Source organism: Hyperolius riggenbachi, chromosome 5, assembly GCF_040937935.1.
Source record: "Hyperolius riggenbachi isolate aHypRig1 chromosome 5, aHypRig1.pri, whole genome shotgun sequence".
Taxonomy (NCBI): domain Eukaryota; kingdom Metazoa; phylum Chordata; class Amphibia; order Anura; family Hyperoliidae; genus Hyperolius; species Hyperolius riggenbachi.
Genome location: NC_090650.1, coordinates 249,644,143 through 249,671,769, shown reverse-complemented (window position 1 = coordinate 249,671,769; position 27,627 = coordinate 249,644,143). Strand labels below are relative to the sequence as shown.

General features: G+C 42.4%; 1 protein-coding gene across 4 annotated transcripts in view; it reads left to right on the top strand.

Annotated features, from left to right (window-relative positions):
* Positions 1 to 27,627, top strand: part of PIGN (phosphatidylinositol glycan anchor biosynthesis class N) — a 385,079-nt gene that overhangs the window by 123,950 nt on the left and 233,502 nt on the right. For all 4 annotated transcript variants that reach the window (XM_068236754.1, XM_068236755.1, XM_068236753.1 and 1 more), the window contains exons 8-10: positions 11,269 to 11,379; positions 14,340 to 14,380; positions 23,250 to 23,309. In XM_068236754.1, coding sequence (XP_068092855.1) covers positions 11,269 to 11,379; positions 14,340 to 14,380; positions 23,250 to 23,309 — 212 coding nt within the window. The remainder of the gene's footprint in view (positions 1 to 11,268; positions 11,380 to 14,339; positions 14,381 to 23,249; positions 23,310 to 27,627) is intronic.

The following is a 27,627-nucleotide window of genomic DNA, read 5'->3' as shown; positions in this document are numbered from 1 at the left end:
TAGAGTAATATGATCCATCTTCTCATGTGTTCGCCCAGCCCCAATTATTGTAGTACTGCTATGATATAGTCCCATGCCACCCTGTCGAAGGCCTTCTCCGCGTCGGTGGAGAGAAAAATCCCCTCCACCGAGCGCCGAGAGAGCCAGTGGTGAATGTCGATAACTTTAGTGGTGTTATCCCTGGCTTCACGTCCAGGGACAAATCCAACCTGGTCTTTGTCTATCCAATAAGGCATGTGAGACATCAGTCGAGTTGCTAGAATTTTTGAAAATAGCTTAAGATCGTTGTTTAGGAGTGATATGGGGCGGTATGCCGCACAGGAAAGAGGATCCTTTCCTTATTTGGGGATTACAGTTATGTGGGCTTCTAATAATTCTCGCGAGTGGGAGGAGTCATGGATCAGGTTATTAAAAGCTTTGAGAAAATGTGGACACAAAAGATCGCTGAATTTACGATAGTAGGGGATTGAGAAACCATCAGGCCTTGGGCTTTTCCCTGCAGGTGTATTTTTCAGGGCTAGGTGAAATTCTGCTGCAGAGATTTCTGATTCTAGCTGTTCTATATCAGCGTCAGGAAGGCGGGGAAAGGAGTTTTTTTGTAGGAATGATCTAATTGAGATGTCCCTGTTTTCTTTGTTTTGAGGAATCTGAAGGTTGTTAAGATCCCTGTAAAAAAGTCTAAACTGTTCAGCTATCTCCTCCAGTTTATTTGTGGTTGTGGAGTCAGTCTTCCGGATTGCATTGACCTGGAGCTGCATAGTTCTCTGTTTCAGTACCCTAGCAAGAATTTTACCTGGCTTGTTGCCTTGATCATAAAAAGTATTTTTCCTGTAAAGGAAAGTGTGTTGTGCTCTTCTGTTTAAAGTCCTTAGCAAATTCTGTCTGGCTTCTGTTAGTTTAGACATATCAGTGATATTGGGAGTTTTTTTATGTTCCTGTTCCAGGTCCCGCAATGTCTGGATCTGATGGCTGATGAGGCCCTCCATCTACCTCTTAAGCTGAGCTCCTAGACTTATGAATAAACATCAAATTGTTGGTTTATGGGCTACCCATGTAGACATAGGGTTTGTTTCGTCATTAGCATTTAAATCAAAGTACTCTTTTAGTGCAGTCGACACTTTCTGAGTAGCCTCTTCTCCTAGAATATTAGGATTAAGTTTCCATAGCCATTGCTTGGACTGTGTTCCCTTTTCTGAGGAGCCTGGTAGTAACTGGGGCATGGTCTGAGATTGATAAGACCCCAATCTCAGAACTATGGAGTCTGTGAAGGTCTCTCTGCATGACTAGGACATAGGCCTCAATTCACTAAACTTATCTCCTGTCTTTAATAACTCTTCTAGAGTTGTTACCATGGTGATAAGGCATGTAGTATTCAGGAAACATTTTACCTCAGGCAAGCCTAAAGTTAACTCTTCTGTCTTTAAATTAACTCTCCAATCCTTAAAATAACTCCAGAGTTAAAGACAAGCTGTTAATTAGCTGCATGTGAAAATAACTACAGAGGAGGTAAATTAACTACAGAGGAGGTAAATTAACTACAGGAGAGGTAACTTAAGGAATGAAGAGGTAAGATAACTCTCTCACGTGTGGAGGTAAGTTTTCTCTTGCCTTATTATCTCTAGCATGATCTTAGTGAATTGAGGCCATAGTCAATTCTCGTGTATTTTTGATGCAAGGGTGAAAAGAAGGAGTAATCCCTTCCCGACGGATTGGCTAGCCTCCAAGAATCAACTAATTGTAAGGAGGTCAAAGTGTGCTTAATATGTTTTAAGGCGGAATAGGGTAACGAAGACTTCCAATCTGAGGTGTCAATCAGAGGTTCTAATGATACATTCAGGTTGCCTCCAATCAGCAGGAGACCCTCGCAGAATCCCTTTAGTTTGGTGAGTACAGACCTTAAAAAGGAGGGTTGTTTAGAATTTGGGGTGTATATTGAGACCAGTGTAGCGAGTTCATTATTCAGTTTCCCCTTGATGAACAGAAACCTGCCTCTGTCATCACGTAGTGAGTCCACCAATTCAAAGGATAGGCGTTTGTGGAGAACAATCATGACTCCCTTAGTTTTAGAGAGGGTATTGGTAGCATGGAAGATCTGCGTATAGTATTTGTCTTTAAATGAGGGGATTTTATCCCTCTGGAAATGAGTTTCCTGTATAAAGCCCACATCTGAGTTCAGTTTTTGCAACTCTAGAAAAAGGGAGTGTCTTTTAGAGGGGTTATTTAGCCCTTTCACATTATAGGAGGTGATGGAAAGGGGAGCCATGATTGTTCTCTGGAGTAGGGAGAAAAGGTTAGTCAGACAGAAGAAGAAGGCAACGTGCACCATTAAATAAAGCAGTGGGTGGAGTATTTGTAATATATGGCCCAGCGGATTTCAGGTTCTAAGTTTGAACCGTGTATCTTAATTAGTTTAAGAATTGACTAGTCTGTGGTAAGCTGCTGCGTGTGAAATGAAGTTTTTATCCCTGGGTACACCAATACAACACGTGGTGTATCCCAACTACCGGGGATAGCTTGGGGCGTTTCTCTACAGGCTATGAATGTTGATTAACAGCCTGCAGTAACCCCTTTTGGGGAGAAATGGTCAGGAGGACCTGACAAGGACTAAGGCCCATATGCAATAAACCTTTTCTCCTTGGTTTTCTCCTAGGTGGTATTTCTAAACTTGTCAATAAAATGACTTTTAAGCTGCCAGAAAGCAAGAAAATACTCAAAATAATTTTGATAGTACTTTTTAATTTACTTTTGGGTACTTTTTTAGTTGAAAAGTGCTGGAAAGATATTTTAAATAGAAGATGAAAAATTATCTCCTAGGAGAAAACTCAGGTGAAAAAGTGAATTGCATATGGCCCCAGGTCTTGTCGCGAGTACTTGTTATTGCCTGTAAATGCGATGAAATAGCAAAAAAGTATATGTTGTTATTTACAAGCAATATAAAAGTATAGGTCTAGCGAATTTCCCGTGGACTCCCAGCGAGTCCATCTTCCCCACCATATATAACAATTCGTTACTACTAATGTTAGGCAATAATTATTATTTCAAGCTAAGCTGTTGGGACATTAACTCAGTGATCGTTAGAAAGCATTTCACCATTAATCATAGCATGTTATGTTGGTTTTGAGAAGATCATTTAAGAAATGTTCAGAAAGATACTGACTTATATTGATAACTTTTAAGCAAGCTAAAGTCCTATAAGGTAGTACACACCTGTAAAGGAAGGATTAATTATCACATAACTTGAACATATTGTGAATAACCTGGACAAAGAGGAGGTGTATATGCTATGACCTCGTTCACTTGTCAGCTGGTGATCAAGTGAGTACCCACATTCGATCAAATATTACTCTCCAGATTGGGGACGTGAGGACTCACTGTCCTCTCTCAATCTGGAGCTTCCTCTGGAGCTAGCCGGTGATGAGCTGGCGGTATTACGCTTTCTGCGTATAGTTCCTCTGCTTCTTATGCGGCGGGCATTTCGGTTAAGAAAGGAAGATGTATCAGTTCCTGCAATTGCTCCGGCAGAGTACATTTGGTCTAGGATAACCGGCAGCCTAAATTCACTGTACCAGTCTGGCAGCTCAACTTGTGAAATCTGTAGGTTGTCACAAAACTTTCCCAGGTCAGAGGGCGTTCTTAACTCTCCTGGCGGTTTGCTAAAAATCCGCCAGGGGGCAGCAAATAGTTTTTTTTTAAAAAAAACAAATTTTTCTTTTTCATGTAGCAAGACAATGTCTCGCTACATGATAGCCGCTGCTCAGCGGCATCCCCCCCCCCAGCAGGCGATCGGAGATCCCGTTCAAAGAACGGGATCTCCTGGAGGGCTTTCCCCCGTCGCCATGGCGACGGGCGGGATGACGTTGTGACGTCAAAGGGGACTCCGATCCACCCCACAGCGCTGCCTGGCACTGATTGGCCAGGCAGCGCACGGGGTCTGGGGGGGCGCGGTGGATCGGCGGGTAGCGGCGGCGATCGCAGTGCACACACAGCTAGCAAATTGCTAGCTGCGTGTAGCAAAAAAAAATTATGCAAATCGGCCCAGCGGGGCCTGAGTGGTGCCTTCCGGCGGCATAGCCCGGGAGGTTAATTAATAATGCGGATTTGAGGCGTATAAACCAAATGGGAATCTCCACTTGTATATAATCTCATGCCTCTGTAACTCCGCCAACAACGGCTTCAGGGCGCGTCTATTGCGGAGAGTGATTGGCGAGAGGTCTTGATAGATTGTAATTATGCTGTAATTGAAATAAATGGAGTCTCATAATCTCTTCCTTTAGGGTATAGTCCACCAAACAACAGATAGGGCCTGATTCACAAAGCGGTGCAAAGTGTTTGCACGCCTATGAAAAGCCCCTTATCACGCCTAAACTCAGTTTAGGCGTGATAAAATGAAACTCGCGCAAAATTCCCGCGCGCTAAGTTTGGCGCACGGTGCAGTGCGTGCGATGCGCCCATTAAACCCTATGGGTGCTGCGCGCGGAATTACGCGATTGCGCACGTAAAACTTTGCGCGTGGGACTTTGCGCGCGATAAAGAGCACAAATCGGTGCTAACTCAGTGGTGCAAAACTGAGTTATTACCGTTTTGTGAATCAGGCCCATAGTGTCTCTCGGTGAGTCAGTAGCTTTAGCTCTTGGTCTCAGGGCCCTGTGGGCTCTTTCCATTTCGATTGTGCTTTCTTTGGGCCTTCCCAATAAGCCATTAAAGATTGCTTGTAGCGCTGCTTGTATATCTTCATTTGAAACAGTTTCAGGGATCCTCTTCACCCGTATATTATGTCGCCTTCCCCTGTTGTCTAAGTCCTCCATGTGTCGATTCATTTCAATCAGCTGAATGTTATGGGAAACAGCGGATTGCTGGAGTTCCTCTATAGCAGCGTGACGGCTGTTCCCCGCTTTCTCCGCCTTGTCAAGCCGCTCTGCTAGGCCTTGCATCCCATCTTTTAGTTCCATCAACCCCCCATCATGCAATTTTTTATGTCAGCTACTAGCGATGTCATATCCGCCATTGTGGGCAACTGTCGCATGTAGTTAAGCATGTCACGGTTGCTTACCGATGGTTCGGGTTCAGCTGCGGGAGGGACTTCAGCTGCACGCTCCGAGGCCAAGGCGGGCGCCATATTGGAGGCCTTGCGATCGGCGTCACTCGTCTTGTGAGGACGGAAGAAGGCCGGAATGTTCCTGTTTTAGGTATCGGAGTCTCCCTAGTTCTTTGGGAGTGCGTTAGGCTTGTTTTGTTTGCCTGCCATCTCGCTAGAAGGAGGTGGGAGAAGCGAGTCACTGGGAGTCTGGACGGAGCGAGGAGTTAAGCGCCCATCTTGCTCGGCTTCTGGCCACGACCCCCGTTTCTGGCATTATTGTTAGATCTGACAAAATTAGCTGCCTGCTTCTCTTCTGCATTTCTGGTATTATTCGGACACTACTGCAGCCAAATAGATCAGCAGGGCTGCCAGGTAACTGGAATTTTTTAAGAGGAAATAAATATGGCAGCCTTCATATTCTTCTCACTAGAGTTGTTCTTTAAGATTCCCACTTTTATGATACACTCTTTATTGTACAATCTTACCACTTCTATGTAATATGAGAAACTATCTATAGTATCCATTCAAAGGATACTATATATCCCAGTTTATGCTTCTACTACATAAATTTGATAAGATTGTGCAATAAACACTGTATCATTAGTGGGCACCTTTTAACCACTTAAGCCAATCTGGACGGATATATTTGTCCAAAAATAGCCACTCAAAGGCAATCTGGACGAATATATCCGTCCAGCAGTGTTGCTGCCCTTGTGCATGCGTATCAGTGTTCAGGCGGCTCGTTCCCCACTCCTATTACAGGGGATTGATTGCTGAAGAGGAACGAGTGTTCCCCAAGGCAAACTATTCCCTGCAAATGAATCAAGATGCCTCCAATCAGGAGGTATTTGATTCATGAACCGAAATGTAAAAAAAAAATAAAAAAAAAAAATCTCTCACTCCCTGGTATCTTCCAGGAGAGTACTTAGCTAAAAAGTAAAATTAACGTAGAAATGGAAAAAAGAAAAACAATACACACTAAATAAAAACTGATTGACTCCCCACTTCCCAAAAATTACAGTTTAAAAAAAATACATAAATTGTTACCTTAGGGACTAAACTTTATGTATGTTGTGAAGGTATATTACTATATGCCTTATTACCTTTAGCCTATATGGGCTTGTAATTAGTGATGGACGCAAAACTGAAAAAATGCACCTTTATTTCTAAATAAAATATTTGCGGCATACATTGTACTAGGGAAATATTTTTAACGTTGCAATAACCGGCACAAATGGACAAATAAAATGTTTTATTTTACAACTATTATGGCCGAAAACTGAGAAATAATGATTTTTTTCCCTTTTTTTCTTATTATTCCTGTTAAAATGCATTTAGAATAAAATAATTCTTGACAAACTGTACCACCCAAAGAAAGCCTAATTGGTGGGAAAAAAAAAGATATAGATCATATAGATACATTTATTGGCGAATTAATGGAAGGAGCGCTGACAGGGGAAAATTGCCTTCGTCCTGAAGGTGAAAACACCTGCGGGCTGAAGTGGTTAAAAACATTTAACATTTTGATCAGTTTGGACTGTGACTTGGCCATTGCAGCATATTGAGTATTTGCTTTTCATCCATACTGTTGTTGATTTGCTGCCATGCTTGAGGTCATTGTCCTTTTGAATGAACAAGTTCTGGCAAAGCTTTAACTGTCACATAGATGGCTTCACATTTTAGTCTAAAATACTTTGGTATGGAAAGGCGTTCATGGTTGACTTAGTGACTACAAAGACCTCTGGCTGCAAAAAAGTCCAAATCACCCTTCCACCACCGTGCTTGTCCGTTAGTATGAGATATTTGATACAATGGCCCCTATACAATTAATTTTACTCCTGAGTTCTCTTCCAGGAGATGTTTTCACACGTTATCAATAAAATACATTTTAAAGCGGAAAATAACCCAGCATTTCATCTTTGCTCTAAAACATTATTTACAGCATATTATATGCAACCAGCATTTTTTTTTACTAGACCAGCATTCGAAGGGTTACACACAGAGCTTGAAAGTTCCGTGCAGTGAAATGTGGACGCATCCTTAAGGTAGCCATACACTGGTCGATTTGCCATTAGATCGACCAGCTGACAGATCCCTATCTGATCGAATCTGATCAGAGAGGGATCGTATGGCTGCCTTTACTGCAAACAGATTGTGAATCGATTTCAGCCTGAAACCGATCACAATCTGTGGAGCCGCCGCTGCCGCCTGTCCCCCCCCCTCCCCCGCGCATACATTACCTGACGCTGGCTCCCGGGCATCTTCTCCACGCTGCACCCGCTCCATCCCGGCGCTTCCTGTGTCACTCCGTGACCAGGAAGTTCAAATAGAGCGCCCTCTATTTGAACTTCCTGGTCACTGCAGTGACAGGAAGCGCCGGGATGGAGCGGGTGCAGCGCGGAGAAGATGCGGAGAAGATGCGGAGAAGACGCCGGGAGCCAGCATCAGGTAATGTATACCTGATCGGATCGGCCGCCGCTAGCGACGCGCTCCCTACCCGCGGGCGATCGAGGGTAATTTCCCGCACGGCGCGATCGACGGACCGATCCGATTTCAGGAGGAAATCGGATCGGCGGGTGCATTTAGCGCAAACGATTGGCAGCAGATTTGATCCCAGGATCGAATCTGCTGTCGAAACGGCCGCGAATCGGGCCAGTGTATGGCCACCTAAAGTTGTAGATTGTTATCTTGTGTTTACTTAAATGTATCAAATGAGGAATGTGACACATTCTCTGACTGTGGAGAAGCAGCTCCACACAGACAGAGAGTCAAAGCATGTCTACCTTCAATACATAATGAATAAAAACAGTTATTAATAAAATGCAAAGTCAGCTCACAAAGCAAAAAACTGTACTTTTGGGAACCTATAATTTGTAAATGAATAATAATACTTATGCACAAATGCAAATATGATAACCGTATGGCATATAAAAACTAGAAAAACCTGTTTTTATTGAATATTATGTCAGGGTTTTAAACCGCTTTAAGCTACCAGCCAGCAAGGAAATACTCCAAGCAAATTTGATAATTATTGTTATCTTCTTTTTGGTACTTTTTTTTAATTGCAAAGTGCTGAAAAGTTATTTTGTAGAGAAGATGAGAAAATCTCCTGGTAGAAAACTCCGTTAATTGCATGTGGGCCACTGTATTTGGTTTTTGACAGAAGTGTTGATGTACTTTATGACCACACAGCTCCACTTTGGTCTTGTCTGTTCACAAGACATTATTTGATGAGTTTGATGGTTTGTTCAAATGCAACTTTGCAAACCCAAGTTGTGCTGCCATGTTGTTTTTAGAGAGAAGAGGCTTTTTCTTGGCAGACCTTCCAAACAAACCAAACTTGCATTTTTCTAATTGTACTATCAAAAGCTTAAACATTTAAATAGCTAACTAAGGTCTGTACAATCTAGAGATACAAATCTTGTTTTTTTGCAATCTACCTAAGCATTGCATGTTCTGAGTTGGAGTGAATTTGCTGGGAAAGCCACTTTTAGGAAGCTTGGCAACTGTTTTGGATGTTTTCCACTTGTGAATAATCCCTCTTATTGTAGAATAATAAACATCATATTGTTTGGAAATGGCCTGCCAAGCCTTTTCTGATTGATGGGTATCTATTAGCAATTGCTAATATCACTGTTTATGTATTTCCTTCTTTGCATTGTGTTAACACACACTTGTGCTAACATAGACCAGCAAACTGCCAAAACATCTGCTTTTATAAAGTTTGTCACACTTGCTGATGATCATTCAGTCAGGTGAATTTAATTATCAGCTCTTAACTCCTACTAGCTCTCATAATACTGCTGAAAGTGCGTTGTCTGCATGCGGATTCGCATAACCAATACAAGTGGATGAGACTGTTTCCACTTGTCAGTTTTTTAGTGCGTTTTTCTGTGCAGAATTTTTCTGCACGGTAGGGCCTTCAGAATTCGCCTGCGCGAGGAATGCAGGCGATTCGCAGGCTATGTATTTAATAGGGAAAACGCACCTGCGTTTTTTGCCGCGATTTCGCGTGCGAATTCGCACGAAAACTAATGCAAATTGAACCAGGCAGTGACATGGTTAAATTCGCATATACCCTGCCTATGCGAAATCGCATGCGAAATCGCGGCAAAAAACGCACGCGGAATCGCATCCGCATGCGATTTCGTCAGCGGTGGAATCCCGGTGATTCGCACCGCACTAATGGAAACGGGCCCTTAGTCTTGTCGTGTCATGCGTTGCTGTTAATGTGTGGTTGCATTTACCTAATTTTAAGACTTGCTGCAGATAAGAATGTTTTTTAAAATGAAGTCCTGTGATACAAACCCTCAGAACTGAAAAGGGTGTACATCCTACTTCTCATACCTGTAAGCTATGCTAATTGTGGTGAAGCAGCACTCTGAATTTCCTTTAAGATGCCATGGCATTGCTGTATAGAGTCAAACTTCAGAGCACATTTTTAACCTTCCTTCAAGCGTTCTTAAAGTGGATCCGAGATAAAGAGCAGGGTCAGTACTATTGCCTCCTCACATATATTAGTCAATTTTTCCCCTAAATGTTTTTTTCCCCTCTCCTATTACCTTCTAATGTAATTGCCCCCTCCCCTCCCCACCCTCCCCTCCTCTCTACCACAATCCTGGTTCCAAGATCGCAAATGCTCCTGGGAGCACCTCTCCCAAAACTGTAAACACACAAAACAAGCAATAGAGTTTGGGTTATTGAATTTGTGTTTTTACAGTTGTGTTTGCATTTTGTCTTTGCGTTTTTGAGATGGTGGTAACCTGAATTTGATACAGGAAGATTTCAACAATGGGTGCGTTTTAGCTAGTTAGCTGTTGTACTTTTCCAATCATAATGCTGTGAGTGCAATATAGTCTAAGTTTGTTTGTAGTTCGGCTCCTCTTTAATCCCATTTATTAGAAGAAAGTAATTATTTCATTCATAACAATATATTGACAGCGTACTGAACATTTTCCATATGTGTACTGAAAATAAACATCCCTGGATTGTATTTTTAAGAGAGTGTGTGTGTGTGTGTGTGTGTGTGTGTGTGTGTGTGTGTGTGTGTGTGTGTGTGTGTGTGTGTGTGTGTGTGTGTATATATATATATATACATATACATACATATATATATGTGTGTATATGTATATATTTTTGAAATGCCATTTCTGTTTAACCTCCTTGCCGATTATCCCGAGCTCAGCTCGGGGAAACCTGCGCAGGAGGATTTCTCAGGCCCCGCTGGGCCGATTTGCATAATTTTTTTTCCTACACGCAGCTAGCACTTTGCTAGCTGCGTGTAGTACGAGATCGCTCCCGCTCACCGCCGATTTGCCGCTACCCGCTGCGCCGCCCCCCCCCGCCCCAGACCCATGCGCAGCCTGACCAATCAGTGCCAGGCAGCGCTGAGGGGCGGATCGGGATTCCCTGTGACGTCATCCCGCCCCGTCGCCATGGCGACCGGGGAAGCCCTGCAGGAAATCCCATTCTGAACGGGATTTCCTGCTTACTCTGATCGCTGAAGGGGATGCTCCATGGGCTCGCTACATGATTTAAAAGAAAAATTTAAAAAAAGTTCTGCGCTGCCTCAGCTCGGGGAAACCTGTGCAGGAGGATTTCTCAGGCCCCGCTGGGCCGATTTGCATAATTTTTTTTCCTACACGCAGCTATAACTTTGCTAGCTGCGTGTAGTACGCGATCGCCGCCGCTCACCGCCGATTCGCCGCTACCCGCCGCGCCGCCCCCCCCCGCGCCCCAGACCCCTGCGCAGCCTGACCAATCAGTGCCAGGCAGCGCTGAGGGGCGGATCGGGATTCCCTGTGACGTCCATGACGTCGGTGACGTCATCCCGCCCCGTCGCCATGGCGACCGGGGATGCCCTGCAGGAAATCCCGTTCTGAACGGGATTTCCTGCTTACTCTGATCGCCGAAGGTGATCGGAGTGGGTGTGGGGATGCTCCATGGGCTCGCTACATGATTTAAAAAAATTTTTTTAAAAAAAGTTCTGCGCTGCCTCCTTGCCGGATTAATTAGACCGGCAAGGAGGTTAATAAGGATTTTTTTATGGTACTGTAGTCATGAAAAGCAAAGTCAGCTTGCTTTTTATGTTTTTGTTACATTCTTTTCTGGTAACTTATAATACTATTTTATTTTATTGTATTGTATTGGATTGTGTCAGAGCTGTAAGTAATCAGCTTACTGTCTTACAGGTTCCCATGGTTCAGGTCATCCTTCAGAGACCCTTACACCCCTGGTTGCTTGGGGAGCTGGAATTAATTATCCAAGGCATAATCAAATGCAGCATGATGCCTTGTCAAAAGGTGAGCTCACGTAAGGTGGCTCTAAGATCCAGAAATCCTGTAAAGCTAAATATTTATTTACCTACAAATTTGATATAGAAAGGCAGGGCAGCAGAGTGTTCAACTTTGCAGCTATGTGCTGCCCTGGCAAGAGTTATATCACTCTAAAATATAACCAGAGCAAATCACATTTTTAAGGCCGTTACACTTACTCAAATATTCATGAAACAGATGACTGGCAATAGTTGGATGGAGGCACTGCTTGACACTCAGCAAGAGACTACAAAGAATGAAACTACAAAGAATGTTTTTTTTTTTCTTTTTGTGCAGGAAAATAGATGGTACAGTTGTACTTAGCTGATTAAAGAAAGCCTGTAATGAGAAGGATATGGAGGCTGCCATCTTTATTTCCTTTTAAAAAGCCTTCTTATCTGGCTGTTATTCTTCTCCTGCCTGTAATAGTTTTTGAGTTAGTGAAGAAAAAGTACTATGCAGATGATGCAATTTGTGTCTGACTTCACTGGCTACATGCTCTTTGACATTTATTTATTTATTGTATTTATAAAGGGCTAACATTGTGCAGCACAACTGAAGTCAACAACTGTCATGTTTGAAAATATAATGAACAGAGCAGCCTCCATACTACTCTCAAGTAAATTTCCTTAAAGCGGCATTGTCAGCCACAAAATCAGATTCCATTTACAAACTCTGTTACTCGCTTTGTGTTATGCAGTCTACGTGCTGACCCTGCATTATAAGCATTCCAATATAATCATAAATGTGTCTGCAGTAATGAATCTTATCTCAGTCAGCCTGGCTTTACTCTGGTACATTGCTGAGGAGAGGGAAGTTTATCACCCCTTCCACATTCCTGCTCCTCACTGATTGACTGAGGGCAGTTCAATGTGACAGGCTGAGGCTGAAAAGGGAAATACACATCATGCTTCTGCAGAAGCTGCTGAAATACAATCTATGCTGTGCTTGCATCTTTTTACAAAACAAGCTGGGTATGACTGTGCAGTTTCTTGGAGAAAATAGAGTAAGAGGAAATTACATCAGGATTGGCTTCAGTCAGAGGCAGTAAAGATGGAAAATGCCTGGAACAGTTTTTTCTTTCTTTACTATATAAAATTCACTTAAATTAAAATGTGGACAGTACAACACGTTATGTAAGTAGTACAAGTATTTATCTACATATATATGTTTTTTTTCCTGGGATAGTATGACTTTCCCTTCTGCTTTAAGATTACCAATCCAAGTAAATTAGTGTTATTTGCCATAATTATCAATTAAGTAAGCCACAGTTCCCTGAAATAGAAAAGACCACTTGAAGTATGATTGGATGTTATGGGTCACACCTCCGCTTTTGTCCACACTAGAGCCTATATACAGTATGCTCCTCATTGTTCATTAAAGTTCAGCAATAAATCTTGCCATTGCACTATTGTCTGCACTGAAGTCCAAACTAAAGGATTTGTGCTGATGGTCTGGCTAAGACATAAATGTTAAATTGTTTCTTTCTCTCTGTTTTTTTTCTGGGCTCTGATTTATACTCAAAAGTCTCGAGAGAAAAATGCAAATACAAAGGCATATAACGTTTAGACATTTTGAGTAATACATTAAGAAAAGCCAAAAGTTATTTTTAATCATGGTGTTTGGGCAACAAATAATTCACTATTCATTATATGTCATTATGAGCCTAGAAACCTGCAGTGTGAAGGCTTCATTTCATGTTAATTGCCTTCTACCACCACTTTTGTAAAGTAGCAATTTGTTTCTTGGCATAATGAGTTTGGGAAATAGGCTATAGTTAGACCTTCTATATATAGTAACCTCTTACATGGAATGTGACTAGAGGCTGGAGAGCCTTTATGCAGGACCACGTTGTAAGGCTTTATGTCATTCCATCCATACCATACCAGTCTGGATTTTAAAATGGCTTGTCCATAAGAAAAAAGAAAACTCCTCTGAAAGCAAAACTCCAGGCATGTAGAAAATTCAGTTTAATCTATTGATTTAATTACCTGTGTATTTATTTACGTAAACCACATAGCTCTAATTGGCTATTCCAGACTGCACCAGTTAACACTTAACCCTTTGTGCACACAAAGGGCTTGTTCATACTTGAAGAGCTTTTCTGAGCGCTTTGTGATTTTAAAAGCTCTTGCTAATGTTATCCTATGTGTGTGTTCATACCTAAGCGATGTGATTTTGTAAAAAGGTAGTTAAAGCCCAACTGAACCCAGAAGTGATAAAGGCAAAATCTAATAGTGGTCAGGTAGGTATGTGAATACAAACAATGTTTAGAAGCAAAGTGGTGGACAGAATAATAGTTTATTAATCATATGTACTTGCTGGTGGACTATAGTTGCTTCCTGTCCTTTATACAATTAGCTGTTAGATGGATGACAATGAGTGACCATGTTGTTGTTTAAAGTAGGAACAACAATAGAGGCCAAACTACATTTCCCAAGCTTACAGTAGTAAACCTATAACTGAGATTTGTTGCAAAGGTGACTGAGGCTGTGACTTGGGTAAACATAGAAATTGTTGTACATTTGTTTCTTGGGCAGCACAGCTCACAACCCACCTCTTTTATATTCAGCATTGTACTCAAGAGATGGAAGAGGGCTTGAGTCTATCACAACACTGGCACAGCCTGCTGTAGACTTGCCGTTCACAGGAAGTAGAATCTCAAGACCCCACTTTATGAACAGGAAGCCAGCAGTCTACTGGGGTCTTGCATGTACTGTATATAGATAGAAATACAGCTTTAGGCATTCACAGATTTTTAAATATAAAAATGCAGTGTCAAACTAATACACACAATTTACAGTTAACAACATGTGCTTTAAGAGCTTAACGGCTTCAATTTTGGGTTTAGTGAGGCTATGATTCTGTACTCCTGTATGAGGTAATAATGTTGATGTAAAAGCATTCGCTATTTCAAAGCCTCTAATTCATTCTCTTTGTCTTTTTAGAGTGGAATTTGGAAAGCTTTGAAAGAAATGATGTAAACCAGGTACAGTAGATTTAAGTCCTGTTTTTAAATTATAGTAAAACCTAAATAAATATTTCTGTATGCCATAAAGCTGTGTTCCTTTACTAAAAAATACAACAAATTATATGAGACAGCAATTCAATAAAATCCCTGAATATTATGAACATTTTAAAATATACAGTATAGTACCTATTGGGAGGGGAAGATTGGTAGTGTTAGGGAGCACATCAGATTTTCCCTTGTTTAATCAGCTTGAAACCGGCCCGATGTCACATAATAGATATTTTTTTTGCTTATTTTTATAGTAATAAAAAGGGATCAGTATGAGACTTGATTTTCAATGAAAACTGGTAGAAAGTAACACATATCAGTGCTCCACAAGACTTTTGTTTTTAATGTTATTGATGAGTGTCTTATTTAAATTTGAAGGCAACAAGGATTTTGAAAAGCTGACTGTAGCTGTAATTGCATTTCTTTTCAAGCTTGGAATGTGTGCCCCCTTTATGGAATATGGGCTGCCAAGACATCTCCCACGCCCACATTGCTGCATGATTTATTTCTGCACAGAGTAGGAGCTTTTTATGGTTTTCCACCCCCTGTACTAAAACATTGACTAGCAGCAAATGTGGACAATGCCGTATCATATTCTGCTAGTGACCTTGTAGAATACCGGTGTTGCAAATGTATGTGCTAGATGCATACATGTTAGCAAGCAGAAATGTGGTAATCCCGTAATGCACAGACTAGAAATTAAGGTATTTATTTTTCTCAGCAAAAGTAGAGTTTCAGTATTATAAAACAATGTGCACTGCAAGGAATTAAATGGCTGCCATCTTTATTTCCTTTTAAAAATGGCAGTTGCTTGGCTGTAATAATGATTTTGGTCTTGGTTTCCATGCTTGGAATACGTTCGCAGCTACTGATGTAAGAAAATCTGATTGATCTGCTATGTTCAGGGTCAATGTTTCAGAAAATATTAAAGGAAACCTGAAGTAAGATGAATATGGAGGCTGCCATCTTCATTCTCTAATAAACAATCCCAGTGGCCTGATTTCTGTGCGATGCTCGGCCTTTAATATCTACATCACTGGCCCAGAATGAGCATGCAGATCAGATTCTTTAACTTTGGTCTGACTCTGGCTACATGTCTGTGGCTTGCAACTGAATCCTGAAGCTCACCATGACAGCCAGGCAGCTGGCATTGTATATAAGGGAATGGCAGCCTCCATAGTCCTCTCACTTAAGGTTCCCTTTAACAGAGAAACTGCACAACTACAATAGCTGTCTCAATGTGAAAATCATATTTTTTTTTAATATTACGGGACATGGAGGTGTATGCACTAAGCTGCCTCACCATTCGTAAAGTATCACTGCAGAATGTGTACAATGAAATGCAATACATTACATGCAACTTTACACACGTAATTCTGCTTAAAGGGAACCTAAACTGAGAGGGATATGGATGTTTCCTTTTAAACAATACCTGTTGCCTGGCTTCCTGCTGATCTCTTTGGCTGGAGTAGTGGCTAAATCACACAGCTGAAACAAGCATGCAGCTAATCCAGTCTGACTTCAGTCAGAGCACCTGATCTGCATGCTTGTTGAGGGGCTGTGGCTAAAAGAATTAGAGACACAGCGTCAGCAGGAGAGTCAGGCAACTGGTATTATTTTAAAAGGAAAAATCTATATCCTTCTCAGTTTAGGTTACCTTTAACACAGTTTAGTACATTCACCTCATGGTCTTTGATGACACTTTTGTTTGGCTCCACTTTTAAACTATCCTTTGACAATAAAGTGGCACTGAAGTCAATATACTTTATTTCCTATGAGAGCACAGTTAATGACTTACACAAAAAGCAGTAATGTCTACATGTAAATATGTATTTTTACCTTAAAAAATACAGTTTTTTTGGGCCCCACCCCCTTTCCTTATTTCCTTGCTGGCCACATAGTGTTATCAGTAACTACAGACCTGACGTGAAAATGTAAACAAACATTGAAGTTTGTGAACAACCAGTGCCACCTTGTGGTAAGCTGGAAAAACATATACTTTTACAGTTGTATCTGAAGTATGATTTTATTGCAATAGCAAATGTGGGTTCAAAGCCATTTTAAATAGTCAACAGCTTCTGCTGGAACCCAGGAAAAGATTTCCTGCTAGGGTTTTATGTTTTAACTGTTTCTCCCTTTAGCCCTGTACAATGTCGTACAAATTGCTCTGATGACGGGATAATACCTTGAAACCGCTTTATGGAAGTTGTATAAATGACAGTGTGAAATCAAGTGCTGTAGGTGCACTAAAAACATATGTTTCTAGATGTATTCCTAGATTACAAGATAAAAAAAGAACAATTTGCATTGTTTCAACTATTGCCTTTAGACAAGACAAGACAAATAACATTTATATCGCGCTTTTCTCCTGGCGGACTCAAAGCGCCAGAGCAGCAGCCACTAGGATGCACTCTATAGGCAGTAGCAGTGTTAGGAAGACTTGCCTAAGGTCTCCTACTGAATAGGTGCTGGCTTACTGAACAGACAGAGCCGAGATTCAAACCCTGGTCTCCTGTGTCAGAGGCAGAGCCCTTAACCATTACACCATCCAGCCACTGCTTTAATCGATGCATTAAAGAGAAAACTTAACCAAGGATTGAACTTCATCCCAATCAGTAGCTGATAGCCCCTTTTCTATGAGAAATCTTTACCTCTTCTCATACGGATCATCAGGGGGCTCTGTATGGCTGATATTGTGGTGAAACCCCTCCAACAATGTGATGTCATCACCAGGGTGCTGCATCTTGTCGGTTTTCTGGTTGAACTCTATGGACCTATGTCTTTTTTCAACGCAAGTAACTATGTAACTATGTGACATCACACAGTGGGAGCCTTGCTGCATTGTGGGAAATAACAGCTGTTTCCAACTGCCAAAAATGCATCATCTCTTTCCATAGACATCACCTGCCAGCAGTAAAAATGTCACCATGTGATAAACGTCAGAATGTACATCATGAAGGGGAAAGATTTTACAATGGACAAACATTAACTAAAACATTTATAAATAATTATTGTAAAAATTAAGCACTTTTTTTCATTACGTTATTTTCACTGCAGTTACTCTTCCCGAGGTGGGCTCATTTAAAAAAAAATAAAAAATAGGCTACTTGATCCTGGGGGCTGAGCGGATCAAGCAGCCTCAGAAATCCCCGCTCCTGTGGGCCGCACAAATTAATTCTCTCACCAGCGTGCAGGGAGGCGGGGGAGCGGCAGGGGGTGTGGCTAGGGAGAGAGAGCTGCCCAATGAAGGCACTGGAGACCCTGTAGGCTCACCCCTGGCGGGGATTTGGACAGGGAATCCCTCTCCCCTGTGTTTACAAGCAAGAAGTTTTGAATCAGGATGATAAAAAGCCTTCGTCGGACCGGTTCCTGACCAAAACTTAAAAACACAGCTTATATACACTGACCTACAGAGGAGAAACATTCTTTAGCAAACATAAATGTAATTAGATGCCTTAACTGTTACTGAGGAGGCCTTCCCAGGCATCCTATCTAAATTGATAAGATCAATAGAATCTTCAACATGACATAAAGCAGACTCTAGTGATGAAGAGACATCATAAATTCCGAATTCAAATGGTAACTGGCCTGGTTACATGCACCATTAATTCTAAGCTTAAGAGAATTGTGGCATTTAAAGCCAGCACCTGAAAGCAAATAAAATGAATAGTGACAGTGAATTCCATCTTACACAGCATATGGCACAAAAATGAATGAAAAGATAGAAAAATTTAAATTAAAAGAATTGTGGCATTTAAAACCCATTGTACCAGCACAAGAAGTTAGAGTCCTTGCTTAACCTCCCTGGCGGTAAGCCCGAGCTGAGCTCGGGCTATGCCGCGCAAGGAGATATCTCAGCCCCTGGTGGGGCGATTTGCACCATGTAAAGTGCTGTGCACGCAGCTAGCACTTTGCTAGCTGCACGCACAGCTTGATCGCTGCTGCTCTGCGGCGATCGCCCGCACGCAGCGGCAGAAGAGGGCTCCCCCGCCAGAGCCCTGCGCTGCCCGGACCAATGAGTTCCGGGCAGCGCTATGGGCTGGATCGAGTGCGCCTGACGTCAGGACGTCTGCTGACGTCCATGCCGTCATGCCGATCGTCGCCATGGCGACAGGAGAAGTCAAACAGGGGAACGCGTTATATACGCGCTCCCCTGTTTGCTATTGTTGCCGGCGGAGATCGGACTAGAGGGCCACATGCGCCCTCTAGTGGTGTTTCATGTAGCTACCACTCTGGTAGCTTTACATGAAACAAAAAAAAAATAAAAAAAAATAGTTTTTTTTGACCATTTGAAAAAAAAAATTAACCGCCAGGGAGGTTAAACCATCTTCTACAGTTTTGAACCAATGTATAAACTTAGTTTCTTGTGTTAGTCTCATGTTTCCCGATTTGAAGCCACCCATTAATACAGTGACACGAAAATCGCTTAAACTGTGTCCAGGTAAACAAAAGTGTGTTGGTATTGGGAGATCAGTATATTTTGCAATATCCTTTTTCCTGCTGTTAATAGTGGATCTGTGGTGTGTCATGCGATCACGCAGTGGTTGACTTGTTTCTCCCACATAAATTCCTTTGGGGCATTTTGCACACATGATTTCGTATACCACATTAGATGAGTCGCAGGAAAAGGTGCCTTGTACTTTGTATTCTTGTTGTGTACCTGGTATTAGTATCCTGTCAGTGGAATGGATGTGTTTACAGGTCCCACACTTTTTCCCTCGGCAGGGGAATGTTCCATTCTGTTCTTGCCTATTTAAGGCACTCCTCACTATCATCTGCTTAAGATTGGGTGGCTGTCGGAACACTAGGAGGGGAGGTTCAGGGAATATCTTTTTCAGTCTCTGATCCTTGTGTAGAACAGGATGAAGTTCTTTTGCAATCTTTCTTAAGATTTCCAGGCGTGGGTTGTAGGTTACTACCAGTGGGACACGGCTCTCTTCCTGGCTCTGCTTGTACTCCAGGAGCTGAGTCCTAGGGATGTTGTTAGCTTTCTTGATTTGGGTCTCAGCCATTAGAGGATTGTATCCCTGTTTAATGAAATTCTTCTTCAGGTAATCCAGGTGTTTGTCTTTGTCATCCTTGTCAGAACAGATCCGATTGCATCTTATTGCCTGGCTGTAAATTATGGAATTCTTTATATGTTTGGGGTGGAAACTGTCATACCTGAGGTATGTGGGATGATCCGTCGGTTTGCGGTACATGGACGTTTGTAAGCTGTTCTCTCTGATATATATGGTGGTGTCAAGAAAGTTAATCTCCCTGTGAGAGTAGCTCAATTTCAGTTTGATTGTGGGATGGAAGGCATTGAAGTTCCTGTGAAATTGGATAAGATCCTCCTCACTTGCAGACCAGATGATCAAGATGTCGTCGATAAAACAGAAGTAGGCCATGGGTTTTATATGACAAGTATTCAGGTATTCTTCTTCAATCTTTGCCATGAAGAGATTTGCGTACTGCGGTGCAATCCGTGAGCCCATTGCCACTCCCATTTGCTGTAAATAGAGGTCCTCCCCAAAAGTGAAATAATTGTGGGTGAGAATGAATCTCATTAGTCCAGCAATTAAGTTTATAGGTGTGCCCAAACCTTGAAGATACCTCTGAGATAGTGACAAATATTATGGGTTACCATAGCGAGGCAGTGGGGGGGGGGGGGGCAGAAAGCGGCGGTGTGGGGACACAGAGGCATGTCATGAAGCAGAGAACACGCCTCTGTGTCCCATCTGCCCCCTCAAGAACCACCTTGGGTTCTCTTTAAGCCTTGGACATGTGTTGACGTAAATTTGCCTTTTGTTTTAAGACAGCAATACTGTACTTTTCTTGTATTTCCCCGGTTTATTCAGTGGAAGATTTTGTTGCTCTGTAAAACATCAATTATGAATAATTAACACCCCTATGAATGGACGTTTTGGTATAATTGTATTTATTGGAGTTGTGCCTATCTCTTGCTACTTTGTATTATACAGCAGAATCTAACATCGTATTAGTGCCTGTCAACTTCTGAGATGCCACTGCTGTACAGTTCATTCTTTAACAGGCTGGATGTAGTAAAAGAACACAGCTCAGTGATTAGGAGATGTGCATGGACTGGCTCTGCCACTGTACTGTAATGCAGTCATCATGTTCTCCTGTAAGCACGGTTTGTCCTAGACTATAGATTTCTGTTTTTCTTTAAGAACTTCCATTTGTGTGATTGATTTTTGTGTTTTCCCATTTTGAACAGAGCTTTGCTTCTTGCTTAATTTTGTTTTAATGGTTTTCCATGGCCATATGTCAGTTTGGGATTAGCATCAACTGTTTTTCCCCCCAGAAAAGACAAGAACTCTAATCAGGATTCCATGTCTCACAATGGTTCCTCACATGTCTGTGTCAATCTCTCTTGTGCATCAGCTGTATAGTTTTCTTATTTTATTTGGTTCCGGTCTGTAGTGAGCAAGATAAAGTGTACAATACTGTTTAACAAGTAATGCTTTATATAGCACGGATATACAGTATTTTCTTCAGCCCTTTTACTGGGAACATCAAGCAATACTTATTGCACACTGTCCTTCAGAGGTGGAAAAATAGGGAGAGCATAAAAACCCTATGCAGATAATGTTATGAGTGGGGATTGAACCTTGGACTTCAACTCTGGAAAGCAAGAATGCTAAGCAGTTGACCAGCTGGGGAGATAGACACATGCATTAGTACAATGTGCATAGTGATAAAACACAAGTCTAGTAAAAGTTAAACTATACCTGAATGCTAAATTTCTTCATTTTCTTAACAATTATGATCTCTCCTGAAACAGGATTAGGTACTTACCTTTACTTTGTCTATATAAAGTCCCATTCCTCAGATATTCCCAACCTCCTTCTATTAATTTCCTGCCAGTTTACAGCTAGGAACTGGGCATAATCATGCTTCACACTGAAGTAATGTTATGTAGCTAATGAAGATTAGCTATTGAAGTTTCAGAGAAGACTGTACAAATACCTTTTATTTAAATCATAGATACAGATTTCAGGCACAGATAGTGTGTAAATGTATTTTTCCTATGTTAGAAAAACAGTATTAATTAGTTTTGTTTCAATTAGTATAATAAATATCAGTCAATTAGCCTATAGAAGTATATTCATAGCATGGTGGTGAACTCTTTGAACTCTTGCCTTGCAGTGATAGGCTCCTAGGCTCAAATTTGCATGTAGTTTGTATGGCATGCCCATTAGGGCTGAGCTCTCGGAATCCGAATTTCAAGTTTGGCATCAGAATTTGGCAATTCCCAGTACACACAGTTCGGCAGTTCCGAGTATCAAATTCGGATTTCCATTGAAGTCAATAGTGCCAAATTCCGCGGTCAATTGTGAAGCCCCCGTACATGCTATCATCACCAAATTTGCCACGCATGTTAAGCAGATGAGTAGTACATGGTAAGAAAAAAAAATGTGAAAGACCTTATAGGTTTTGAGCAAATCGATTTCAAAGGAAAAATGGTTTTTAAACTGTGTAAAATGACACTGCTGCAGTACAGGTTACTGCATTCCGAGTTCTGTATACATATTGTATACATTTCATGTAAACAGACAGCGTGGGGTCCCCCCTCCCAAGCCTCCTTAACCCTTTTGTCCCCCATACAGGCTGGGATAGCCAGAATGCAGAGTCCCGGCCACGTGGGGCTTTGCACCCTGAGCTATACCAGCCCGCATGGTCCATGGTATGGGGGGGTCTCTGGAGGAGAGGGGTGGCCAAGCCTTCCCCTCTCCCCCCGAGCCCTTGTCTAATTCATGGACAAGGGGCTCTTCCCCACCTCCAGTGCCCCAGGAGGAGGTGGGGGCTGCCGACGTGCTGGGGGGATTCATGGTGCCACCCGGGGGGTCCCCTTAAACAAGCGGATCCCGGAGGCCTCCCCCTCTCCAGGAGAAATGAGTATATGGGTACACAGTACCCCTTACCCATTTCCACAAAGAGTTAAAAAAAGATTTATAAACACGACAACGAAAAAAAGTCCTTTATTGTTCTAGATTAACCAGGGATACTTACCTTGCGATAATCCCACGTCAGTATCCTCAGGAGTGGTCCCACGCCAGTATCCTCTTAGGACATCCCACCACCCTCCCACACCGACAAACTCCCGCCACTGAATGGTCACAGTCAGCCTCTGCATCTGTACAGCAGGGGCTGGGAACACAAAAATGTTGCCTTTGAAACAAGAAATTTCGCAAATAGCTATGCAATTAAAATGGCCGCTGGGAAATCCCCGATCACACCAGAGTGGCGAAACCAGCCATTTTTCACATATATGGTGGGTCCAGGTTACCAGAGAAGGAGGTGCCCTGGTCCCCTGGACCCACCCATTTATGTGAAATACTGTAACGCTCATTCTGACACTCTGAGGTGGCCTTTGGGGAATGGGGGTTCCCCAGTAGCCATTGTGTACGTGGCACTGTTTGCCGAAAATTCTTGTTTCAGAAAACAATTTTCGTGTTTCCAGCTTATGCAATACAGATTGCAGAGGCTGTCTACAGCCATTCAGCCCCGGGAGTTTGGCGGGTGCATGGGACCTCCTAAGAGGATACTGGCGTTGGACTACTTATAACGGGCTAGGTCTGTCACTGCGCATGCGCCTGCCGCGCACGCACATTTCCGCCATGCGCCTGCACGACGCACCCACCCATGCATGCCCGCCCCTTCGCCCGTCAACGCTCACCGCGCGTCATTCTCCCTCAATGTCTCTGCGTCCCTGCACATGCGCAGATCACATGTGGGACACACACAGGGACACGGGATGCAGAGACATTAGGGTTTTATTATAGAGGATGTTTTCTTACAATGTATTGAATGTTATTGTATTTTTGTCTTTCAGGCAGATGTAGCACCACTTATGGCAGCTCTTATTGGTGTTCCTTACCCTATGAACTCAGTGGTAATGTATCACAGCATACAGAAACCAGAAAATTGTGCCGTTCATGGGTGAAAAATAATAAACTGCAACATATGCTACATCAACTCCAGATTACCCCCATCAGTTAAGCTGTTTCAATCAGTTAACAATTTTGCCCGCCTTACGAGAGCTGAGAACTCACTGACTGGCTATTGTTTCAATGACTTCCCCATCAACAGAAGTTTTCACAGTTATAGCACTGTGCACTGGCAGGTCGATCTGCCTGTTTATATGGAAGCTTCCACTGCACTTCTACCCTATGGCTGCATGTGACAGAAATACTCACATGCCTGTGGTCTGTCATCTACATGTCAACTCTGACTAGTGTGATGCATAATCTATTATCTATTGTCTGCTCTCAGGCCTGAATATTATGTGCACGTATGTTGTGGCTCCCCTTTAATGTGCAACAGCGCCCCTCCCATTCTATGTGCAGCCCCCTCATCTGTGTGTATCATCCATGTACTGTAGCCACTCTCTTTCATGTAAAGCTTCCTTGGGCATCAATTTCCCTTTTCCATGTGTTGTTACCCATTTTCAACCCCTCTTTCATGGTCAGGTGCCCAATTGGGCTACATCCGCCCAAAGCCTGGACATTTGTGGCTTTTCCAGAAATCTGTCCCTGATTATGTGCTTATGTACAGATATGTAAGCAATGTTGTTGCATAGAACAGTGAGGGGTGGGGTGCAGCAAAGTAGGGGAGTATAGGAGCCCATGGACAGATGTTAATTTAGGCACCACCATAGGCCGCAATGTTAATTGTGGTTATAGCACCACCCATAGCGGGCACCGACATTCAGCTCTTATATAGCCACACTCCAGCTAACAGCGATGGCAGGAATCTATTAGCACATAGCTGTGAATATAGCAGCGGTAGTGCACAGGGTTCAGCCAAACCCCTGATATTGGCAGATGGATTCACAATGTGGCAATCTGAGTTTAGATAACTAGCCACATGAAAGGGTTAACGTTTTGAGTAGGTAGGGGCACGGATTAGTTTTAGGCTTAGGTGGGGGCAGGGTTAGTGTGAGAAGTTTGGTCAGAAAATGTTCTACTGTTACCATTACCCTGTGCCAAAATCTTAAAATATACTCTGTGTAACCCTCTCTTTCTTACACCATCTGCAACACTTCCAGCTTTCACACTCAGTCACCAGCTCCTCCAGCATAAACTCCAAGTGGACTGAAAGGGATGACACTCAGGCCTTCTGTGTTTTAAAGCTTTATTGAGGTGGAGTGCACTTGGCTGGAGCCTGTAAGACAACAGGGAAAGACTGCCACTATCTGGGATACTGGCAGGCCACCAGCTCACCTCTTCCACAGTCAATCTTTGCACTCACAAGATATTATAAAACAGTGATCGTACAGTGGATTTTACATAGAACAATAATATGAACATAACAACAACATACCTGTAAGACAACATGGAAACACTGCCACTATCTGGGATACGGTCAGGCCACCAGCCCACCTATATCATAACAGGCAGTCATTATATTACATTCCCGCATACATGTTACAGGATATATAGATATAACAAAACATACAGAATAGTGAACAAAATAAATCATTTTACAGAGATATTGCAGCAGGGTGATGTGAAACACTGCATGTCTCATACAGCAGCCATTTCAGGAAGAGCACATGGCTCTCTAACTTATACCATCTACTCAGCCCAGCATGTACTGCAGGGCCTACAGGCTGCTAAAAATCACACATACACCTCTTTACACTCTACAGAACTATTATGGATATATAACATAACTGTTTCCAACAGACAGATTAACTTAAGCTTCAGAGAACACAGACAGAGGTCCTACCTCTTCCACAGTAGTGATGGGTCGTTCGCGAACAACAAGAGCCGTTTCTCAGTTTTAAAAGAGCTGATGCCTCAGCCGCCCCACACAGCTCTGCTTTGCTCTGTGATAAAGGGCACTGAGGCATGCTGGGAGATGTAGTCCTCCTCTTTCAGCTTGTAGGAGTGTATGGGGCGGATGTATGGGGGGAGCAGAGCAGTAGCAGGAGGGATTGCCCCAGTCAGATCAGCACTCATGGAGACGGGGGCGGGGCTTTTACTCAGATTCTGAGTGGTGTCTAGTGACATTTAATGAAGAGCCGATTCAGAGCCGTAAGAGCCGGCTCTTTAATGGGAGCCGATTCAGAAGAGCCGATTCTCTGAGAAGAGCCGGAATTCCCATCACTATTCCACAGCCAATCTTTGCACTGAGGAGACCAAACCAACAGGTGGAATACACAGGGGGCTTTCTGGAAGAGTCCACTGCTAAGATTCAGCCTGTTAACACTTTCCTCAATTTTAGCTAATGACACATTTAACCACTTAAGCTCTGTCGTTTTCACTTTATGCATCCGAGCAATGTTCACCTCCCATTCATTAGCCTATAACTTTATCACTACTTATCACAATGAACTGATCTATATCTTGTTTTTTCCGCCACCAATTAGGCTTTCTTTGGGGGGTACATTTTGCTAAGAGCTACCTTACTGTAGATGCATTTTAATAGTAAGAATAAGAAAAAAAATGAAAAAAATCATTATTTGTCAGTTTTCGGCCATTATAGTTTTAAAATAATACATGCCTCCATAATTAAAACCCACGTATTGTATTTGCCCATTTGTCACGGTTATTTCACCGTTTAAATTATGTCCCTATCACAATGTATCACGACAATATTTTATTTGGAAATAAAAGAGCATTTTTTCCGTTTTGCATCCATCACTATTTACAAGCATATAAAAAAAAAATAGAGAGAAATATTTCATCTTTACATAGATATTTAAAAAGTTTAGACCCTTAGGTAAATATTTATATGTTTTTTTGTTTTTTATAGTAATTTTTTTTTTATTAAACATTTTATGTGGGCATTTTTGGGAGGGTGGGATATAAAGTGTTTTATTTGGGGAAATATTTGTGTATTGTAATGTTTTTTTACTTTTACTTGTAGTTTTACTTTTTGGCCACAAGATGGCAATCTTGATTTTGTTTACATGACGTCACTCTAAATGTACGCTTAGAGGGACATAGCTTCAGAAAAAACGTAGCTTCCGAGAGAAGCTGTCGCTTTTTCAGCGGGGGAGAGGAATCAGTGATCGGGCACCGTAGCCCGATACATTGATTCCTAGGCTACCAAATCTGCGGCCGGGAGTGCGCGTGCACGTGTGCGATCGGCCGCGGAAGAGCGCCTGTCCTCCTTGACGTTTTTATACGTCAAGGAGGACAGAGTGGTTAAAGAGGTTTATTTTGCTTGTCCTGACACTCTGTTGACAGCTTTTGAACAAATTAAACTATATTTAACAAGTGTACATTGCTGCAGCTCCTGTATGTTGGTATGACCCTCCTGCAGACCTGCAGACTGGATATTTGGTGAAACTTCATGTGCCTAAAAATCACTGTGCTACAACTGCATGGATGACTAGTGGAATCCCTTATTATCAACATTACGTTTAATTGACCAAAGACACAGAACATTTATATCACACTTTTCTCCTGGCAGACTCAAAGCACTGCAGAGCAGCAGCTTCTTCACTGTATAGGGGCTGGCTTACTGAACAGGAAGAGCCTGGTACCCTATCAGTGGCGTAGCTAAGGAGCCGTGGCCCCCGATGCAAGTTTTACATGGGCCCCCCAAGCACTCTATACTTAACAATTGATACGACGCACCAAAATCTTCCAATGGCAACTACAGTGTCAGAGGTGCAAGAAGGGGATAGGGAGCAGTCTGTTAATGATTACCACTATTCAAAGTATCTATAGAAGTGATTATTATGAGCACAGGACCACTAGAGAGCTAATACTGCAGTTGAGGGAGGGCCCTTCAGGGCCCCTCTGGCCCAAGGGCCCCGATGTGGTTGCAACCTCTGCAACCCCTATTTCTACGCCCCTGTACCCTATGTCAGAGGCAGAGCCCTCAACCAGTACGCTATCCAGCCTCTGCTGGATAGTTTTAATTTTAGGTGACATGATCCTTTGCTTCCCCTTCCTGAATATTAAGACTAAACTTTTGAGAGGGGAGGCCTCACACAGCATCACAGATTTAGTAAAGTGGTAGCTCCCTGTTCTAATACTGCACAACTCAGATACTGAATAAAGTCTGCTAAAGCAAGTCCTTTTTCATTTATTGCATAAAAATACTGGCAGTCTTTCAAAAATCAGGACATTTACAAAAAGCTATTATACCTTCTACACAAAGGTTTAAAACTTGTGGCTGGGATTCTGCTTTAAGTAGAGCAGTAAGTTTTTAGCTTCTGTACAAATAGAAAAGAAAAACTTTTATCTGGCTAT